We start from the raw sequence: 18,542 nt of genomic DNA on the forward strand, positions 1-18,542 counted from the left end.
CACAACCTCACTGTCCTGACTTGTGATTGTGTGTCCCTCGCATCCCAGTCTAGATTGTTCTGGAAAAGTATAACAGAAATGCACACCTAGTGCTATGCAAAGACATTGATACATTTTGTGATAGAACTGTCGCGCCATGCTACTAACTTAAGGAGGACTTTTTTTCATGTCTTGTTGGATCAGTATATATATTAAAGTACTTACCTTGTTTTGTGTGTTCAGCAACTTCAATACAAAATGCTTCTTCTACAAATATAGGTGCATTATCATTGCTGTCTTCAACTTTGATTACTATATTTAAAGGAGCTTCTGGCGAATAGCCATCCAACGTGTTTGCAAAGCCAATTAACTGGAAATCAAGGACAAAAAGAATTCTAAACCAAGTGAACAGAACAAATGCACACAATTTACCAAAGATACAGAACAGTTCATTATTCTAATTGTGATGAATGGCGCTCCCCATTTCAAGTTGCCGTCCAACTATATCACTATAATAATTTTAAAGTGATCTTTATGGTTAAAGGGGTTGTTCACCTTCAAACAACTAGTTGTTATCAGATAGATCACCAGAAATAACGACTTTTTCAAAAGACTTTCTATTTTCTATGTGTCACGGTTTTTCTAATATTGAAGTATAAAGTGTCATTTCTCTCCTTCTGAAGCAGCTCTGGGAGGGGGGGTCGCCGATCCTGTAAACTGTTCTAAATTGATACATTTAGTTGATACATTTCTTATCTTTGTCCCTGCTGAGCAGAATCTCTGGGTTTCATTACAGGCAGCTGTTAGAATTGATACAATTGTTGCTAATACTCCAGAGATGATGCTGAGAAATGGATCAACTCAATGTTGCAAAATTGTAACAGTTCAGAGTCTGCACCTGAATTACTGAGCTGCCAGACAAACACCAGAGACACTAACATTAAACTTTAAACTTAGATTTTGGAAAAAACGTAAAAAATTAATTATGGAAAGTAATTGGAAAAAAGACATTATTTCTAGGGAACAATATAAAAACAACTAAATTGAAAAAAGTGTTTGGAAGGTGAACAACCCCTTTAAGATGTACATTTCAATTTCATGATAAATATAATAGAATATAGTGGGCCAGATTCAATTTCATGAAAAAGAATGGTCTCCCTTTTGAATCCCAGATTTTCCAGTAGAGAATGGGTAGGAGACCCATTTATCAAAGGTCGAATTTTAGAGTTATGTGAATTTTTTTTTACTCTAATAAATTTGCTTTTCTTTGCTTTCCCCACATATGCAAATTAAGATTTGGATTCAGTGCAGTATTTGGACAAATCTCTTGTGGAGGATTCAACTAAAAATCTCTTGTGGGGGATTCAACTATAAGTCCAAGAATCATGCATTTTAAGTCAGTATATTACATTAGGAGCAGGTACAGAGGGAGTCACATCCCTTAGAGGTATTTAAACCAGTAGAAAAAGCACCAGAACCCCCCCCCCCATTCCTGTAAATGGAAAACACAATTGTTGGTACATATAATATATATAATATGCATACATGATGCGTGTGTATGTATATTTGTATATATATATAGATCTATATATATATATATATATATATATATATATATATATATCTATATATATCTATATCTATATCTATATCTATATCTATATCTATATCTATATATATATATATATATATATACACACACACACACATTACATTAATAAAAATACATTTAATGAACATATTTTTGTTCATCACTAAAAGCCCTGTGAGTGCTGTGTAATATGATGTTTTAAAATCTCCAGACTCCTGCACCCAGGTGTGTAACTTTATTAAATGTAGTGCACACTTTTGGCTGATTGAGAGATATAGATAAGATAGATAGATAGATAAGATAGATATAGATATAGATATATATATATATATATATACACACACACATCAGGCGTAAAAGAATTTGAACTATACTCTCCCCGAACCCTCAGCCCCCCTCCAAGCTTCCTCACAACATATACTCCATTAAAATGTTTCCTATGATGACCTGCCATGAAACTGCACAGAAGACATCCTCCCCTGTCTTCGGATCCTCTTCTGTGTTTGCTGACACAGAATTTGCAGGAGTAAGTTATGAATGCTCGAAGGGAATATTCTGGAAGCAATAGATGTTACAGGGGGGGAGCTTGATGAAAGCAAGTGGAAGGGGAAGCTGAGGTTTCTAAAGAAATCTGTATCCCCCTTTTTAAATATGATATGCAATATGTAACACACAAAAAACAACTTACGTTAAAAACTGGATACTGCTCACGATCAACCATTCTTCTATAATATATATTTCCAGTAGTGGGTTCAATGTAGAACAAGTCAAAGGGTTCTTCATTTACGCCAGGTCCTGATATAGAGTATCTGATTGTATAGTTCTCCTGTGTATCAGACTGGATCTACAGAATTATATGAAATATAAATGAAGGCATTTAAAATAAATCCCATATACAAATTGAAGTAAATACATTGCTGCTTGCATTGATGGAATCTGTACACAAAAGGAATGTTACTAAAATTTTTAATAAACTTTTTACTAAAAATGTCACATTCTACATGAAAACGTGAGCTAACAATTTTTGTTTTATCAATTTTTATCGTCGGCCTGGCACAGATCCTGGAGGCTGCAATGATAAATATCAATTTATTTAACAAAGTGGCCTATACATTTGGCTTATTAGTTGACTTAGTTCCCTCTTAATTTAAAATGGTTGGAAATAGTTTAATTCCCTGAACAAACTTACAGGCCCAAAAATATCTCAAAACTCCTTCTTAATGGAATTGGCCAATGTCACGGCTATATAATTTAGCACACAGGAATGCAAGCAGCTACAACAGAAGGGATGTGAAGTTCAGCTTGCCATCATCATAGGCCAGCTTGCCAACACATCAGTCAATTTTCTTCCCATCTAGAGCTGCCTTGGACAAAGTCTGGGAAGCAACACTTAAATCAGGAAGTGGCAGAGCATGTAGTTTTCTCTTGGGGTTTTGTTTTGGAGTTGATGTATTGAATACGAATGGATTGATATATCGTTAAATGGTAACTGGAAAGGTTTTACAAGAACACAGTCTACTCTACCTATGCATAATTGCAGATTTTTCCATGTCTTGGCTTTGGAGAATCTAAACATTTTTTTTTTTCAGGGAAAGTGAATCCGTATATTTAGGATTACAAAAAAAAAAAAAGTTACCTGTTGTACAAAACATGGGAATGGTCCAATATAGCTTTCCATGATAGAAAATGGTAGAGGGGCCCATCTTCGTTTGGAACGTCTCAGTAGCTCTCTTGCATATCTTGATTTAGCAGGCTGGAAAAAAACCCCAGAAAAGCTCAATTGCAATTAAAATATAAAATAAGGCAATGTCTGATGTACAGGTAGCAGCAACAATTCACTCACATTCAGTTCTGTGTACAAATTTTACCAGCTTATATCCCCTTGAAGCCTTAGTTCTTTGGTCCACACAGCAATCTCCCCATGTTTTCCTTCCTAAACACAAAATATTTAAGATTGCCCTTTCTTGCCCTCAGTGAGGCTTGTTTGAAAGCCCCAACACATTCAATTGTCAGACAACTCTTGCCTGCAAAAGTAATAGTGCGTACATTCAAATAATTGCCTGCCAACCACCTTTGTTGACACTTTTAAACTAGAAACAGCCCGAAGCAAGTATTGGCAAGGATGGCAAATACTGTTTTTTTTAATTATTATTAATTATTTCTAATACTCATGTATATGTGTCTAGGCATGCATGCCCTTTTTTGCATACTGAGCAATATAAGAAGCATCTGCCACACCAGGAAAAGCCATACAGCGCAGCAGCTGCTGTCCCAGTTTATTGCAATACTGGAAAACATTGTAGCAACTTTTGAGCTCTAAGGTTACACACAAATACATTTTATATATATCTTGCAAAAATGATTACTGTGCTGTGTTATTGCCTTTGTCCTGCGTTCATATCTTAACCACCGTGTTAGTACTTCCTAATTACAACAAAAGTGTCTATATGTTTTATTCTTGTACCAAACAGGGCAAAACCTGAAAAAGTCACATCCTACTTCCAGTCCCTACAATCAAAGTAAAAACAATTCTGCTGTCCACTGAGAAGCCACTGTATAACAAGCTGTTCCTTATCTTCTAGAGGGAAAGGAGTGGTTTGTTTATACAGTGAGTTATTACTACTGATGTCAGATCACTTGCCATTATAATTTTGGTAATTTGAGTAAAACTGGCCATACACTTGAAGATCTATCCGTTTGGTGAGGTCACCAACCAAGCGGAAACTTCGGGCGACTTTGGAAAATGAAGGGCCGCGTGTGCATTGCCGCAGGCGATTTTCATTTTAACGGGAGGAGGGCATGGGGAAGGCAGTTCGGGGAGATTGTCGCCCTGAAGAAGAGGAGATTTGTTGCTGGGGCAACTCACCTCCCCGAATCTGCTCATGTGGCCAGACCCTTACTTCGATGGGCCGGTGAATGGCTTTTGCTGCTTTTTTGAGAATTTTGCATTCAGGGTTTCTGGATCAAGACATTCTCACAAAATTAAATCTACCTCATCCTCTTTAATAAATGTTTCACTATGTTAGAACCCCTTTCTGGAAAATGTTTTTGACGTTCTGTAGAATATCAGTATAGGGGAAAAATGTTGAAATGCTGGATTCTCCAATTCAATATTTCATAAATTGGGCTGATCCAGTCATTGGGCCCAATGGATGGAGCACAAATGAAAAAGATGCAAGTGGCTGGACCTAAAGGTGTCTGGCGAAGGGGGTCCGCCCCCGAAACATCACTGACGTGAATAAACACGCTACACTTGCCCTCGTGTGTTTGGTAATTTCTTCCTATTGAATTCCTTGGAGAGGTGCCGACTTCTTTTCCAAACACCGGCAGAAATTTTGGAGAGGCTGCAGAAAATAGTTATCGTATTTGCTTAAATCACTGGACCTAAAGGTGGCCATAGACGTAGAGATATCGGGAAGAGTGGCTCTCTTCCCTATATGCACACAGTGAAGTGATCGATATCCAGCTGATCCGATCAAGGGCCCTAGGGCCCAACGATCAAATCATAATGCATCCAATACAGTCAGTCGGATTGCAGGACCGCATAAACGCACAGATGCAGCCGCGATCCGATGGGATTTTTTTTAACCTGCCCGATCGAGATCGGACAACTTTCATCCAGATATTTATCAGGGAAGCCCGTTGGTTGGACCCACAAACTGGCCGATAAGCTGCCGACTCAGTTTGTTGGCAGCTTTTATCGGCCCGTGTATGGGGACCTGTTAGACTGCATCAAAGAGCCAATATGGTCCTCGCTCCAACAGGATTTTTAAACCAGACATATTGATATCTGCCTAAGCTTTGGTCAGATATCGGTTAGGGAAGCACATCGTGTGGACCCATACACAGGCCAATACACAGAATGAGTTGCAGCTTTTATCAGTCTGTATATCGCTGCCTGATCACATAGTAGGGATGCACCGAATCCACTATTTTGGATTCAGCCAAACACCAAATTCTTAGCGAAAGATTCGGCCGAATACCGAACCCAATCTTAATCCTAATTTGCATATGCAAATTAGGAGTGGGAAGGGGAAAACATGTTTTACTTCCTGGTTTTGTGACAAAAAGTATGCAAATTAGGATTAGGTTCGGCCAGACAGAAGGATTAGGTCGAATACAAATCCTGCTGAAAAAGACAGAAAAAAACAAGTAGTAAATATTTACCTTTGCTTTGGTTATCAGTTTAACTCGAATTTTTTTCTCAGTCAGAGTCACGGAGTCCAAGATTCGAATTGTAAACCATGTTTTACCAGCCAGTGAAATACGTTTTTGCGCATAAATTGATCCATTTTCCAAAACTAAGAAGTCAGGATTGCTTGACTGAATGATAAGTGAATCTGAATCCAGACAATGCCGAGGATTTACTAAGAGGAAAAAAAAAGAAAACAGAAGAAGGTTAGCTTGCCAGGATATCACCATCAGTAACATGGCCCATAATGTTATTTCTATTCATTCTACTTACATACCTTGGGCAGAATATGCCTTGAGTAGATAATGTTGGAAAAAAACAGGTGGTATAAAAAAAAAAAAAAAAAAAGGGAAGGACTCAGGCTCAAGGGTGAAATATTTAAGGAGTGTCACTTAGAAACTATCACTGTTTTACATCTACATGCAGCCACATTCTAGCTCTAATGAGAAGTGCACCTCCAATATCTGCCCTGTGTTCAGCATACAAATACAGTTTTTACAGTGAAACTGAATTCTAAAACCAACATCAAAACAGTCCTATTACTCTTGTATTTAGTGTGTCATACCACCATTCAGTATAAGCTTTCATCCCATATGTATTTTTCATAATGTTTTGTGTAATAGGCATTAAAAAGACAGAATTTGCATCCCATTCCCACAATGAAACTGAATTATACTATTTCCCAGTATTATCATTAGCCCATTATAAGCTCATTCAGATACTGATCATTGTTCATTCGCTCGCAATCCAGCTATTGCTTAAAATAATCTGTTACGATTGCATATGATTAGTTTTAGGGGCTGATTTATCAAAAATCAAATTTGATTTTTTTTCCACAATTCAAATTTTTTTTGCATCCAAACTCACACATTCGAGTCATAATTTTAAAAACTCACATGTTATGCTATTTATTAAGCAAAAAAAACCTCAAAAATTCGAATGTAAAAATTGACCATCTATAAGCTGGCAAGGTCATGTAGAAGTCAATGGGAGTTATCATAGGCAAAGCTCGAGTTTTGGGTTGATTTGAGGGTTTTTATCCATGAAACTTGATCAATTTGAGCGTGTTGAGTTTTTTTCGGGACATGAACTCATCATTGCAGTTTTTTCCCCGTTGTTTGTCATTCAAGTTTTTGACATTCTGAATTTTTTATAAACAGAAAAACCCTCACACAACTCACAAATTAGATTTTTAATATGCCCCTGTCGCTTTTCAAACCTGTGAATCTCAGCAAATACAGACTTCAAAGCGAAGGCTAGGGCTAGTCGATAGAGATAATTCTCCGCAAGTGGAGAATCCGCTACCCTATTCCTCCCCTTGTATTCTGAAGGTAGGACGGATTTCGATGCAAAATGTTGCATTTTGGAGCAGAAATCCACTGCCTCTGCCTGCGCCCGAGCAGAAACAATGCTTCCAGGTGCAGGCAAAGCAGGAGCGGAGCAGCAGGGGGGTAGCAGATTCTCACCCTGAGGAGAAACACAGGCTGAGATCTGTGTAATCTGGCCCGAGCTTAAAGGAACAGTGACATCAAAAATGAAAGTGTTTTAAAGTAATACAATATTATTCAATGTTGCCCTGCACTAGTAAAACCAGTGGCGGAACTACCGGGGGAGCAGGGGGTGCAAGCGGGCCAGGGTCCGCACCCCCTTAGGGCCCCCCGGCAGCCTGTGCGCCACTGAAAATGGCAGTATGGAGGGGGGGCGGGGCACGGCTGCGTCACGCACCAGGGCCCGCCCCCCTCTAGTTAAGATACGGAGTAAAACTGCTGTGTGTGCTTCAGAAACACTACTATTGTTTATATAAATAAGCTGCCGTGTAGCAATAGGGCAGCCATTCAAAGAAGAAAAGGTTTAGGCTACACAGCAGATAGCAGATAAGCTCTGTAGAACATAATGTTATCTGTTATCCACTATTTATCCTGTCATTTAGCCCTTTTTTTAATTTCTGCCATTGCTACACAGCAGCTTGTTTATATGGAAACCTATGGTTTCTGAAACAAACAGTTTTACCAGTGCAGTGCAACACTACTTTATATTTGAATTGCTTTAAAACACTTTAATTTTTTCCTTTAATAGCACACCACATGGTTTTTCTGCCGGAGTAAATGTGCGAATAGGTATGGTATCAGCCTATTAGAGCACACACGCAGCTAATTTTGTTGCGGAAACATTAAAGGGGTGGTTCACCTTTAAGTTAACTTTTAGTATGTTATGGAATGGCCAATTCTAAGCAACCTTTCAATTGGTCTTCAATATTTTCCATCTCACCAGCTTTCAAATGGGGATCACCGACCCCATCTAAAAACAAATGCTCTCTAAAACTACATTTTTTTGTTGTTATTGGTACTATTTATTACTGATCATTCTATTCAGGTCCTCTTCTATTCATATTTCAGTCTCTTATTCAAATCAATGCATGGTTGCTAAGTTAATATCAACCCTAGCAACCAGAATGCTGAAACTGCAAACTGAAGAGCTGCTGAATAAAACACTAAAAAACTCAAAAACCACATACTAACAGTTAATTTAAAGGGTGAACAACCCCTTAGGGAGCTAGCACACGGGGCAGATTCAGGGAGATTTAGTCGCATGGCGACTAATCGCCTCTTCTGCAGGGTGACAATCTCCCTGAACTGCCTTCTGCCTGCTATAATGAGAAAACCCCAGCGCCAATGCACTTGCGGCGCATCGATTTCCTCAACTTTCGGACGACTTTTGAAATCAAAGCGAGTGCATTGACGCTGGCGTTTTCTCATTATAGCAGGGGAAAGGCAGTTCGGGGAGATTGTCGCCGCACACAAGAGGCAATTAGTCGCCAGGTGACTAAACCCCCCCCCCCCGAATCTACCCATGTGCTAGCTCCCTTAAACTATGTGTGTACTGACAGGGCTGATCCTCTGTGTCTGCACACATTCACAAACAGCATATCAGCTTTACTCCACTGCTGTGTAAACGGTCTTGTGAGTACCTGTAAAACTCAAGATTCACTGCTCAGATAAACAAGCTGATAATAACAAGAAGCCTCCCTTCTCACCTTTGCCGATCAGATTTCCAGAATAGATTACAGAAGGTACATGCAGTTTCACTTTCTCACATGTGTCTGTAAACACAGCTACTGGCTAATAAAAACAAAAAATAAATAAGATAAAACAATTTATTACATTTTGATATTAAATGTTTTGCTGCATTAACACTGAAGCAAATTTCACCATTGCCTTAATTTGAAAAAGGTTCCAACTTGCCCATCCTGTGTTCTTGTTACACAACTATGTTCTTGTTACACAGTGAGATTCTGAATAAGACTATTATATTTCCATTTAAGAAGATGCACCCTTGAAGAGGGGAGGTCTAGCCCAAACACTGTCTAGCCCTTGCTCAGAGCAACATGTTTCGATGTAGCAAAATATAGTATCCCTGATAGTGGTTAAAAACAAAAAGACATTTTTTAAACATTATAATTACCTGGAAAATACCTTAACGGTATGGTACTTTTATATAGGAAACCTTGAATATCCTTAGATTTTACAAAAGGTATTTCATTTACTAGGAATATGCAAGTTTTGCTAGGTCACATGACATCACCTTTTTAACTTAGAGCACTTGTAGTGCATTATACATAAATAACCAGTCTAATTCAGCATGCCCTCTGGGCATTGAAGGCAAACATTAATGAACCAATAAAACAGACAGAGTAGATCTAGAGCTCTGAAATATTTATAATGATATTTGGCCTGGTGCCTCATACCTTTATAGTTGTCACAAAAGTAATGTCATATCTTTGCACTAAAAGTCCACATTTTCACCTTTCATAAGTAATAGTTTTACACCAGGACTTCTCTACCTCCAAATTAAAGGGATACTCTCATGGGAAAATGTGTTTTTTTGCTGCTCCAGCAGATTTCTACACTGAAATCTGTTTTTCAAAAGAGCAAACTGATTTTTTATATTTAATTTTGAAATCTGACATGGGACCAGACATATTGCCAGTTTCCCAGGTGCCCCTAGCCATGTTACTTATGCTCTGATAAACTTCAGTCAATTTTAATGCTGCACTGCAGTTTGGAGTGAAACATCCCCCCCATCCCCAGCAGCCCATCAGTAGAACAGTAGGAAGGTAACCAGATAACAGCTCCCCTGGTCAATAGTAAAAATCCATGTCCCACTACAACTTCTTCAGTTACATAGAATAAGAGAATCAATAGCCTGTTTATCTGCAGTGTAAACAATGTAATTTAGAATAGAAACAACATAAAAATCATGGCAGTATCCCTTGAATACACATCATATATGATTCATCATTCAATCAGTCTGGTTTCATAAAAGTTTAAAATGAATTGCTAAATTGTCCAAATACTGTACTGGAATTCAGGACTCTAGTTGATATCCTAGAATCTACTTATTGGAGCCTTTCAAAATAATAATGCAGGTGCACAAGGCACCTAAAGTGCATTGTAGTAAAATAATGCATGAGAGCATGCTGGCAGAGTATTTCATATAAAGAATGGCAGATTCATCTTTCCTGTTATATTATTTGACATTTGTCATTATTCTTTATAATAATAAGTAATGTCACAAATTACATTTTTGGCTGGCTTGTGGTTCAGATGAATATGCAATACATTTTGTACAACAGTTATACCAGTAGGATACAGGGTATACATGGGAGGCAAGAGTGCTGGGGTAACACCCAGTGCAATTGTTGCAACATGTTGTTTCCTATTCAGGTACATGGGAGGCCACATTTTTTGACATTTGCTTATGAAAAAGCCATGCTCGCAGCCAACAGTTCATGTGCAGATGTTGCTTCAGGAACAGTCTGGGACTGAGAAGTGAGTGTTCCAAAGACAAGCAATATTAGAAGAGGCATCCAGATTCTGTTCACCATAGCGCATAATGAAAAATTTAGGGACTGCAAGGGACTCCAGCTGTTGCTGAGAAGGCGTGTACAGTGAGGACAGCCATGATGGGGCACACACGTGCACATAATAAGCAAGTACTCCAGCTTGCTCGTTATCAGCATGCGTGTGATGTAGGATACATAGCAGTGGTGGGGGCAGTTTTCATGAAAATATACTAGTTTTCCTCCATCTGGAATGCAGGTTCTATTAGCACTGGAGAGGAAAACAGTCTTTATATGACATGTGTCCTATGCAAACAGATACTACCAGGTACACAATATTACCCATAAGCTTTCAAGCTTAGGTTGGTAGGTGGCTAACAGTGTGATAGAACAGTGCTTCTGGCCTAAAAACCTACCCCTCTCTTTCACTGACTGAGAAAATTGAATGGACTGGGCCAGACAATCACAAAGGCACCAAACAAGGCTGTCTGGTCTTACAACACCCATTTGCTGGCTTAAAGGAGTATACAAACTAAAAACAGAACTGCGGATAAAATGCAGAACTGTTGTATTTTATTTACTAAGCTTGATGTACCAGCCCAGAATGTTATCAACCCTAGAATATGATCCAGGCCTTCAAATGTGTCCGCAGCTGCTCTCCATCTTGGACCTTGTTAGGACATCTTTTGCATACCAGCGGTACTACAGACCGAGTCGGCAGCTCATTGGCCCGTGTGTGGGGCCCTCCCACGGGCTTCCCCAATCCATATCTGCCTGAAAGTCGGTCAGATGTCGATAGCAGCATTATGATCAGCCCTATATCGCCAACCTCAATAAGGGCATATCAGGAAGAGATTGTCTGGCAATCGCCAAACGAGCGGATCTCTCCATGTATGGTCAGCTTTAGGGGGTGTAATGAGAGGAGTTTTTTTCAATGATGGCTCATTGTTATACTTTGATAAAGAACGGTCATCAGTGGTGGCTCATGATGATACTTTGAGAAATATAACACAAAGAACTGTTCTACTGATAAACCCAATATAGTATACAAGACAGCTTTATAACCAATAATCGGTTATAACGAAGCTTTGTACCATAGTATACAAGACAGCTTTATAACCTATAATCATGTATAACAAAGCTTTGTACAAGAGAAACTACTGAACCCAATTAGTCGATGACCTTTTACTTGTATTTGTCCCTAATAGGTTTATGACTTCTGGAACCTCTCATGGGGCTTTCCTTTGTTATAGCCAGGGGCAGAATATGTGTTAAAGTGCTACTAGTTGACTAGATAAGATCTCTGCTTCGGATGTGCTTATTGGGAGTCTGGCCAGATAACAATGAGCGCATGGGAAGCAAGATCTGTTAGTAACGAAGTAGTTTAATGTATGAGCTCACAGTTTTAGAGCATTAACACTGGGGGTCTCCATTTGGTCAGCTGAGATCTCTCCTGTGGAGTAGTGCGCGTACTGCCCAGGACCTTGTGGACCGTTTGAGGCTTCGATCTGCTGACTGTATTGGGATCTCACAGTCTTGGATGCAAAGAGGGGTGCTTTGCTCATTTGCTCACTCAGCGATGTATTTCGTTTTCTTCTATTATCTCTAATAAAAACTTTGCTTATACGTAGGTGTTGTGTGTCAATTGTTTCCAAGAGACTCTTAGAACCTCCATCAAAAAAGGGGTCATCAAAAAATTGGTTGAGGCAACATCTATCAAACATGCTGATGCTTATTGCACTAGCTTCTATATTGCCATGTGATGCGAGTCTGAATTACTAATTAGCCTTCGATCCTGATTACATTGTGTCTATACAGCATACTGAGGTCTGGCCCCTCAGATAAGGTAACTAACAGTAGCCCAAAGAATATGCTGTAAATTAACGTAAAGACGATGCAAAGCTACCAGGAGGCACAGATCTTTACTACTAAATGGTGGTAGCCTTGGACTGGTACAAAACCCAAAAACATAAGGTGTAGCATTTCAGCTTAATTCTCTGTGGAGACAATATACTGTTGCCCTGCACTGGTAAGACTGGGGTATTTGCTACTGAAACTCTACGATCGCTTATATAAATAAGATGCTGTGTAGCCATGGGGGCAGCCATTCAAGCACAGGATATACAGTAGATAATAGTTAAGTTCTGAAGAATCCCATTGTTTATTGTTTTGCTGTGTAAACTGCACCTTTTCTCCAGCTTTGAATGGCTACCCCCATGGCTACACAGCAGCTTATTTATATAAACTATAGTAGTGTTGCAGATGTAAACAAACAGTTTTTACAAGTGCAAGGCAACAGTAAATTGTATTTTCATTACTTTAAAACATTTTAGTTTTTTGGTGTTACTTTTCCTTTAAGACCAGAAGTGCTCAGTAAACAGGATTTTAATAGCAGGTATGCTATACACTATTGTTTGCTGATGATGCTTCCTTGACAGAAAATTATTTGGTATGAGTATGGGATCCATTATCTGGAAACCAGTTATCCAGAGAGCTCTGAATTAAGGAATGGTCATGTCCCATAGACTCCATTTTATCCAAATAATCCAAAACTTTCTCTCTGTAATAAAAAACAGTACCTTGTACTTGTTCTAAACTACAATATAATTAATCCTTATTGGAAGCATAAACAGTCTGTTGAGTTTATTTACTGTTTAAAGGTTTTCCTAGTAGACAAGGTGTGAAGATCCAAATTATGGAAAGATCAGTTATCCGGAAGACCCCAGGTCCCGAGCATTCTGGATAACAGGTCCCATACCTGTATAGCAAATCACAAGTGGCAAGGAATTCATTGATGATATGAAAACCTACCGTATCCTAATAAAATTTAGTAAACTTTGATTTACATAACTGCTGTTATAAAATGATGACATAACATTTTCCATTTCTTACAATGAAGTGTGTACAATGAACAATCGACAGTTTATAAGAAGCCTTTGCTTCCCTTGTTTATATCAATGTTAGAAAAAAACATATTGTAAATTATACTCTTAATTATTTGGCTAGCAGTGGTTGTTGCAAATGCCGGAAATCACCCCAATTTGGCCCTATTCAGCCTCTTAAATTTCGTAACAAATCCATTATACTTGATTTTCATTCAATTTCTATGCAACAATGGAGCATTGCCAGAGCAATACAGTATGCACTAAGGTGTTAATATGCTAAATGTAAAATACAGTACTGGTATGGGATCTATCATTCAGAAACCCTTTATGCAGAAAATGTTGAAATACAGGAATCCCATTTCCTATAGTAATATTTAAGCAAGAAATGTTTATTTGCCTTTTCTCTTTAATAATAAACCAGTACCTTGTACAGGTATGGGACTTGTTATCCAGAATGCTCGGGACCTGGGGTTTTCCGATAACGGATCTTTCCGTAAATTGGGTCTTCTTCATGCCTTAAGTCTACTAGAAATTAATTTTAACATTAAATAAACACAATAGGCTGGTTTTGCTTCCAGTAAGGATTAATTATATCTTAGTTGGGATCAAGTACAAGCTACGGTTTTATTATTACAGAGAAAAAGGAAATCATTTTTAAAAATGTGGATTATTTGGATAAAATGGAGTCTATGGGAGACAGCCATTCCGTAATTTGGAGCTTTCTGGATATCGGATTTCCGGATAAGGGATCCTATACCTGAACTTGATGGTTTCCAAGCTCCATCAAAACATATGGGTGGCAAAACAATCTTTTTCATTGTTACTGTTTAAATTATCTTTCAGGTATGGTGATCTGAAGTATGGAGAAAAAAAAAACCCAGGTCCCAAGCGGGTTTGTATATTGTAAATATATATAACATTTCTTTTTTAAGATTAAATGAAAATGTCACTTGTTTATATTACATTATTATACTTATCATACAGTTTTCCTGAAAAGGGGGACTGGGAAAGTGATTACAGATAATGACAAAGCATCTGGTTGGAGTAGAAACTATTTTCTATTCCCGTCAAGCATTCTTCTTGATAGACAGTAAGGGGTAATCCAATACTGAAATATTTTGCTCAAACTGATATAGGTATGAGATCACTTATCCAGAAAGCTTAGTCTCCCATAGAATCTATTTTAATCAAACCATTCCTATTTTTTAAAAAAAAAAAAAAAATTTCCCTTTTATCTGTACAGGTATGGGATTAGTTATCCAGAAACCCGTTATCCAGAAAGTTCCGAATTACCGAAAGGCTGTCTCCCATAGACTCCATTATAATCAAATAGTCCAAATTTTTAAAAATGATTTCATTTTTCTCTGTAATAATAAAACCGTAACTTGTACTTGACCCAAACTAAGATATAATTAATCCTTATTGGAAACAAACCAATTAAGTCTAGTAAACTTAAGGTAAGAAGGTGTGAAGATTTAAATTACGGAAAGATCGGTTATCCGAAAAACCCCAGGTCCCAAGCATTCTGGATAAAGCGTCCCATACCTGTAATAATTAAACAGTTCCTTGTACTTGACCCAAACTAAGATACAATGAATCATTACTGGATGCAAAACCAGCCTATGGTGTTTAATGTTTACATGATTTTCTAGTAGACTTAAGGTTTGAAAATCCAAATTACAGAAAGACCCTTTATCTGGAAAACCTCAGGTCTTGTGGATTCTAGTTAACAGGTCCCATACCTGTATTTGATCCTATCTAAACTACATGAACCCATATTAGTGGCAAAACAATCCTATTGGGTTTATTTAATGTTTTCATTATTTTTAGCAGACCAAGTATTCTGGAGAATAGGTCCTATACCTGTAGTTCTAACATTATAATACATTTGTAAATTAGCGTTACAACTAACTTTTATGAAGGTTATCCTGAGCTAGAGGTTCTCTGACTATAGCTCACTATGCAACACTTTAAAGGGGTAATTTACTTAGGGTGTTAAAGAATGCCCTCATGTTAGCAGCTTTTTAGTTGGTAGTTTTTATAGCTTTTAATCATTTGCCACCTTCTTCTGCCCATTTCCAGTTTTTAAAATGGGACTCACTGAACCTGGCAACAAACAAAAAGAAAACTATTGCTCAGTGAGACTATAATTGTTATGTTATTATTGCTTCTTTCTATCCATACCCTCATTTATCTTCCAGTACAGTTTCTCAGATAAACCACTGGCTGGTTGCTTGGGTCAACCAGACCCTAGCACCAAATACTGTATCTGCTAAAAGTCAAAACAGGTGCATCACTAAACAAAAAAGCTAAATACTTAGAAACCCCACATAGACACAAAAAAAACAGAAAGACCAACTGCAAATAGTCTTTAATTATTACCATTACATTAAAAGTTACACCTTTAAGGCAAATCTCATTTCTCTCTTCAATAGAAAACAGTGATTAAGAGGGGAGACATTATTCACTCCGATTCAAATATTGGACTGTGAATCCAGTTCCCAGAGATATAAATGGGCCCCAAGCTAATGAGGGTAATGAACTATGTCCTAGTGCCTTGGTATTACAGTATATGGAATTGTGACCAATTTCACATCATGCCAGAAGAGCCATTAGCCAAACTAGTAAAGGTGGCCATACATGGAGAGATCCGCGCGTTTGAGGTGGGTGATATCGGGCTGATCTGATCGTGGGCCCTGGGGCCCAATGATCGGATCATAACAATGGGTTAAACGGGCGGTCGGATCGCGGGACTGCATAAACTAACAGATGTGGTCTGCGATCCAACAGGGTTTTTAGACCCGCCCGATCGGCATCTGCCGACTTTCGGCCAGATATCGATAGGGAAGCCCGTTGGAGGGCCCCATACACGGGCCAAAAAGCTTCCAATTTGGTCTGTTGCCAGTTTTTATCTTTACCCTTTAATAGGAGATAAGAGAACCCCATGTAAATATAAATACAAAATATCTCTGCTTATAGAAGTACTTGAAATAAGGAGAAGAATGATTGGTGATCTCTGCAGTAAGTCTGAATAACCAGCAGGCTGTATGCTAGAACTTCTCCCCTGAAACTCCACACTACATTGTGTCACTTAGCTCAGAGCTCATGGGAGAGGAATTTGGAAAATGAAATAAAAAAAAAGTGTGGTTGGGACAGACACAGAAATACAAGAGGCAAGGCAGTAGAACTATACCGATTAATATATGTCGGTAGCTGAATTCCATAGTATTTACACTGTTGAAATCAGAGAGCTGTTTTTGGACTACAGTTCCCAGCATTCCACTCAAGCCAGCAGCCTGTATAAAGAGGGTGTGTGCTTTTTAGGAACAAAACAAAAATAAGAGACACCAATGGCTCCAAACCTAGAGCCCTAGAAGGGACGGGGTCGCACCCGACAACCAGAGAAATAGCAGCACAAGTAGTTGCGACAATACCAGGTTGAATCGGGTCACTGTAAGCGCTGGCCATAGACGCACAGATAATTTCGGACGTTATTCGTTGCGTGTATGGTGGGAAAAGAGCCGACCGATATCGGCAGAAGACTTGGATAACGGCCGGCCCGTCGTTCGAGCCCCTGTGAAGGCTCCCAAACATGGACCGTTGTTAGAGCTCAATCGTCAGATACAGGAAGAATTCTATTGTTTCTACCTGTATATCTGACGATTCAGCTTTTCCAAGAAAGATCGTAATTGTTAGTTCTGTGGCCAGTTGTTAGTTCTGTGGCCAGTTTAGAGGCCCATCACTTACCAGGGTGAGTAACAGGCACAAGGCAAGAAGGGACGTCCCTGTGGATGTCAGTGTCAGTCCCATACTGAGACCTCAGCTGATCAGAAGACAAAGCAGTAAGGCAGCGCTGTCCTTTAGCGTGTGCACAGCTGGTTCCTACTCCAAACTTCTTCCACCGAATCCTGCCCCAGCCCTGGCTGCTGTGGTTTACTTTACTGTTGGAATGGCTGCCAGCACTGGGCACAACTTCTGCTGCTGCTCCGTCTGTAACACAAGGCTGGCTTCCTTGATTTCCCTCATTACACGCTGCACCTGTCCCCTCCCATGTAGCGAGCAGGAAGGTGGGGCGAGGGCGAGGGCGGGGGCTGTGGCCGATACCAGTCTCACAGAGACTATTCCTTTATTATGAGAGCGCCCTGCTCCCAGTAAGAGACATAGCTGCTTTGTTTGTGCATTGTGATAGGAACAAGCAGGGGTCAAAGTTCTCCCGCTGTGTGTTAATGCCTGTCAGGCTACTGTAGATTGATGGCAAATATTTGCGCAAACAAAGAGCTCCATATGCGCCACTGAGTGCGTTGAATTGGCTGAGGCGTTTCACACTGTCTCCTCAGACTTCTCGAGTCCAGCCCCATTATAATAAAAAGTTAACGCAAGTCACAACATGGCGCTGCACTATATTTCCAGCCGGGATCAGTTATGTGCGCAATTGCCTTCAAATTCGTTTTCGTGCAGGGACTTCTTCTCTATTTACTTTGTGCAACTTGAGGGGGCGGGTAGGGATATAAACCTCACCGTTTAGGAAACTTAAGCAAAGAGAGAGTTTTCTCACTGTGTCTGTACCTCAGCCTTGTGGGGGAGGAAAGGGGGGGGGGAGCTGCATTCCTTCCTCTTCTGCCAAGATAACAGGGATTTTCTGTCATGTCACACAAGTCTGTGATTGGGAAGAGTATATAAAAAGCTCCAGAGTGCTTTACAGGTTCCATTAACAGTAATGTAGGCCCCACACTCAGTTGCTGAATGGGTTATTAGTCTTTAATAGTTTCCATGCCTCAGCTTTAGAAGTGCTTGAGATTTGCTCTGCTGATAGGGTTGCCACCTTTTCTGGAAAAAAATACCATCCTTCCTATATATTTATCTTTTTTCCCTATTAATAACATTGGGATCAACCATCATTTTTACCGGCCAGATTTTCCTCCATTTTTCTCAATGTTGTAAACTAGACAGAAAGTTTTAATGTCCATTTCAAAACCACACTGGTGGCAACCCTATCTCTTATCTATATTCTGCCTGATGAGTAAGCCCAATTCTTTAATTACAGGTATTGGATCT

General features: G+C 39.1%; 1 protein-coding gene across 1 annotated transcript in view; it reads right to left on the reverse strand.

The window, feature by feature from the left end:
* The window catches only part of dsc3.S (desmocollin 3 S homeolog), a gene marked incomplete at its 5' end in the record, with an annotated part of 34,724 nt that extends 17,224 nt beyond the window's left edge, over nt 1-17,500 (reverse strand). Inside the window, 6 exon segments of the mRNA NM_001095736.1 lie at nt 205-349; nt 2,259-2,414; nt 3,207-3,323; nt 5,738-5,937; nt 8,797-8,881; nt 17,235-17,500. Coding sequence (NP_001089205.1) covers nt 205-349; nt 2,259-2,414; nt 3,207-3,323; nt 5,738-5,937; nt 8,797-8,881; nt 17,235-17,297 — 766 coding nt within the window.
* Between the last annotated feature and the right edge of the window lie 1,042 nt (nt 17,501-18,542).

Source organism: Xenopus laevis, chromosome 6S, assembly GCF_017654675.1.
Source record: "Xenopus laevis strain J_2021 chromosome 6S, Xenopus_laevis_v10.1, whole genome shotgun sequence".
Classification (NCBI taxonomy): Eukaryota; Metazoa; Chordata; class Amphibia; order Anura; family Pipidae; genus Xenopus; species Xenopus laevis.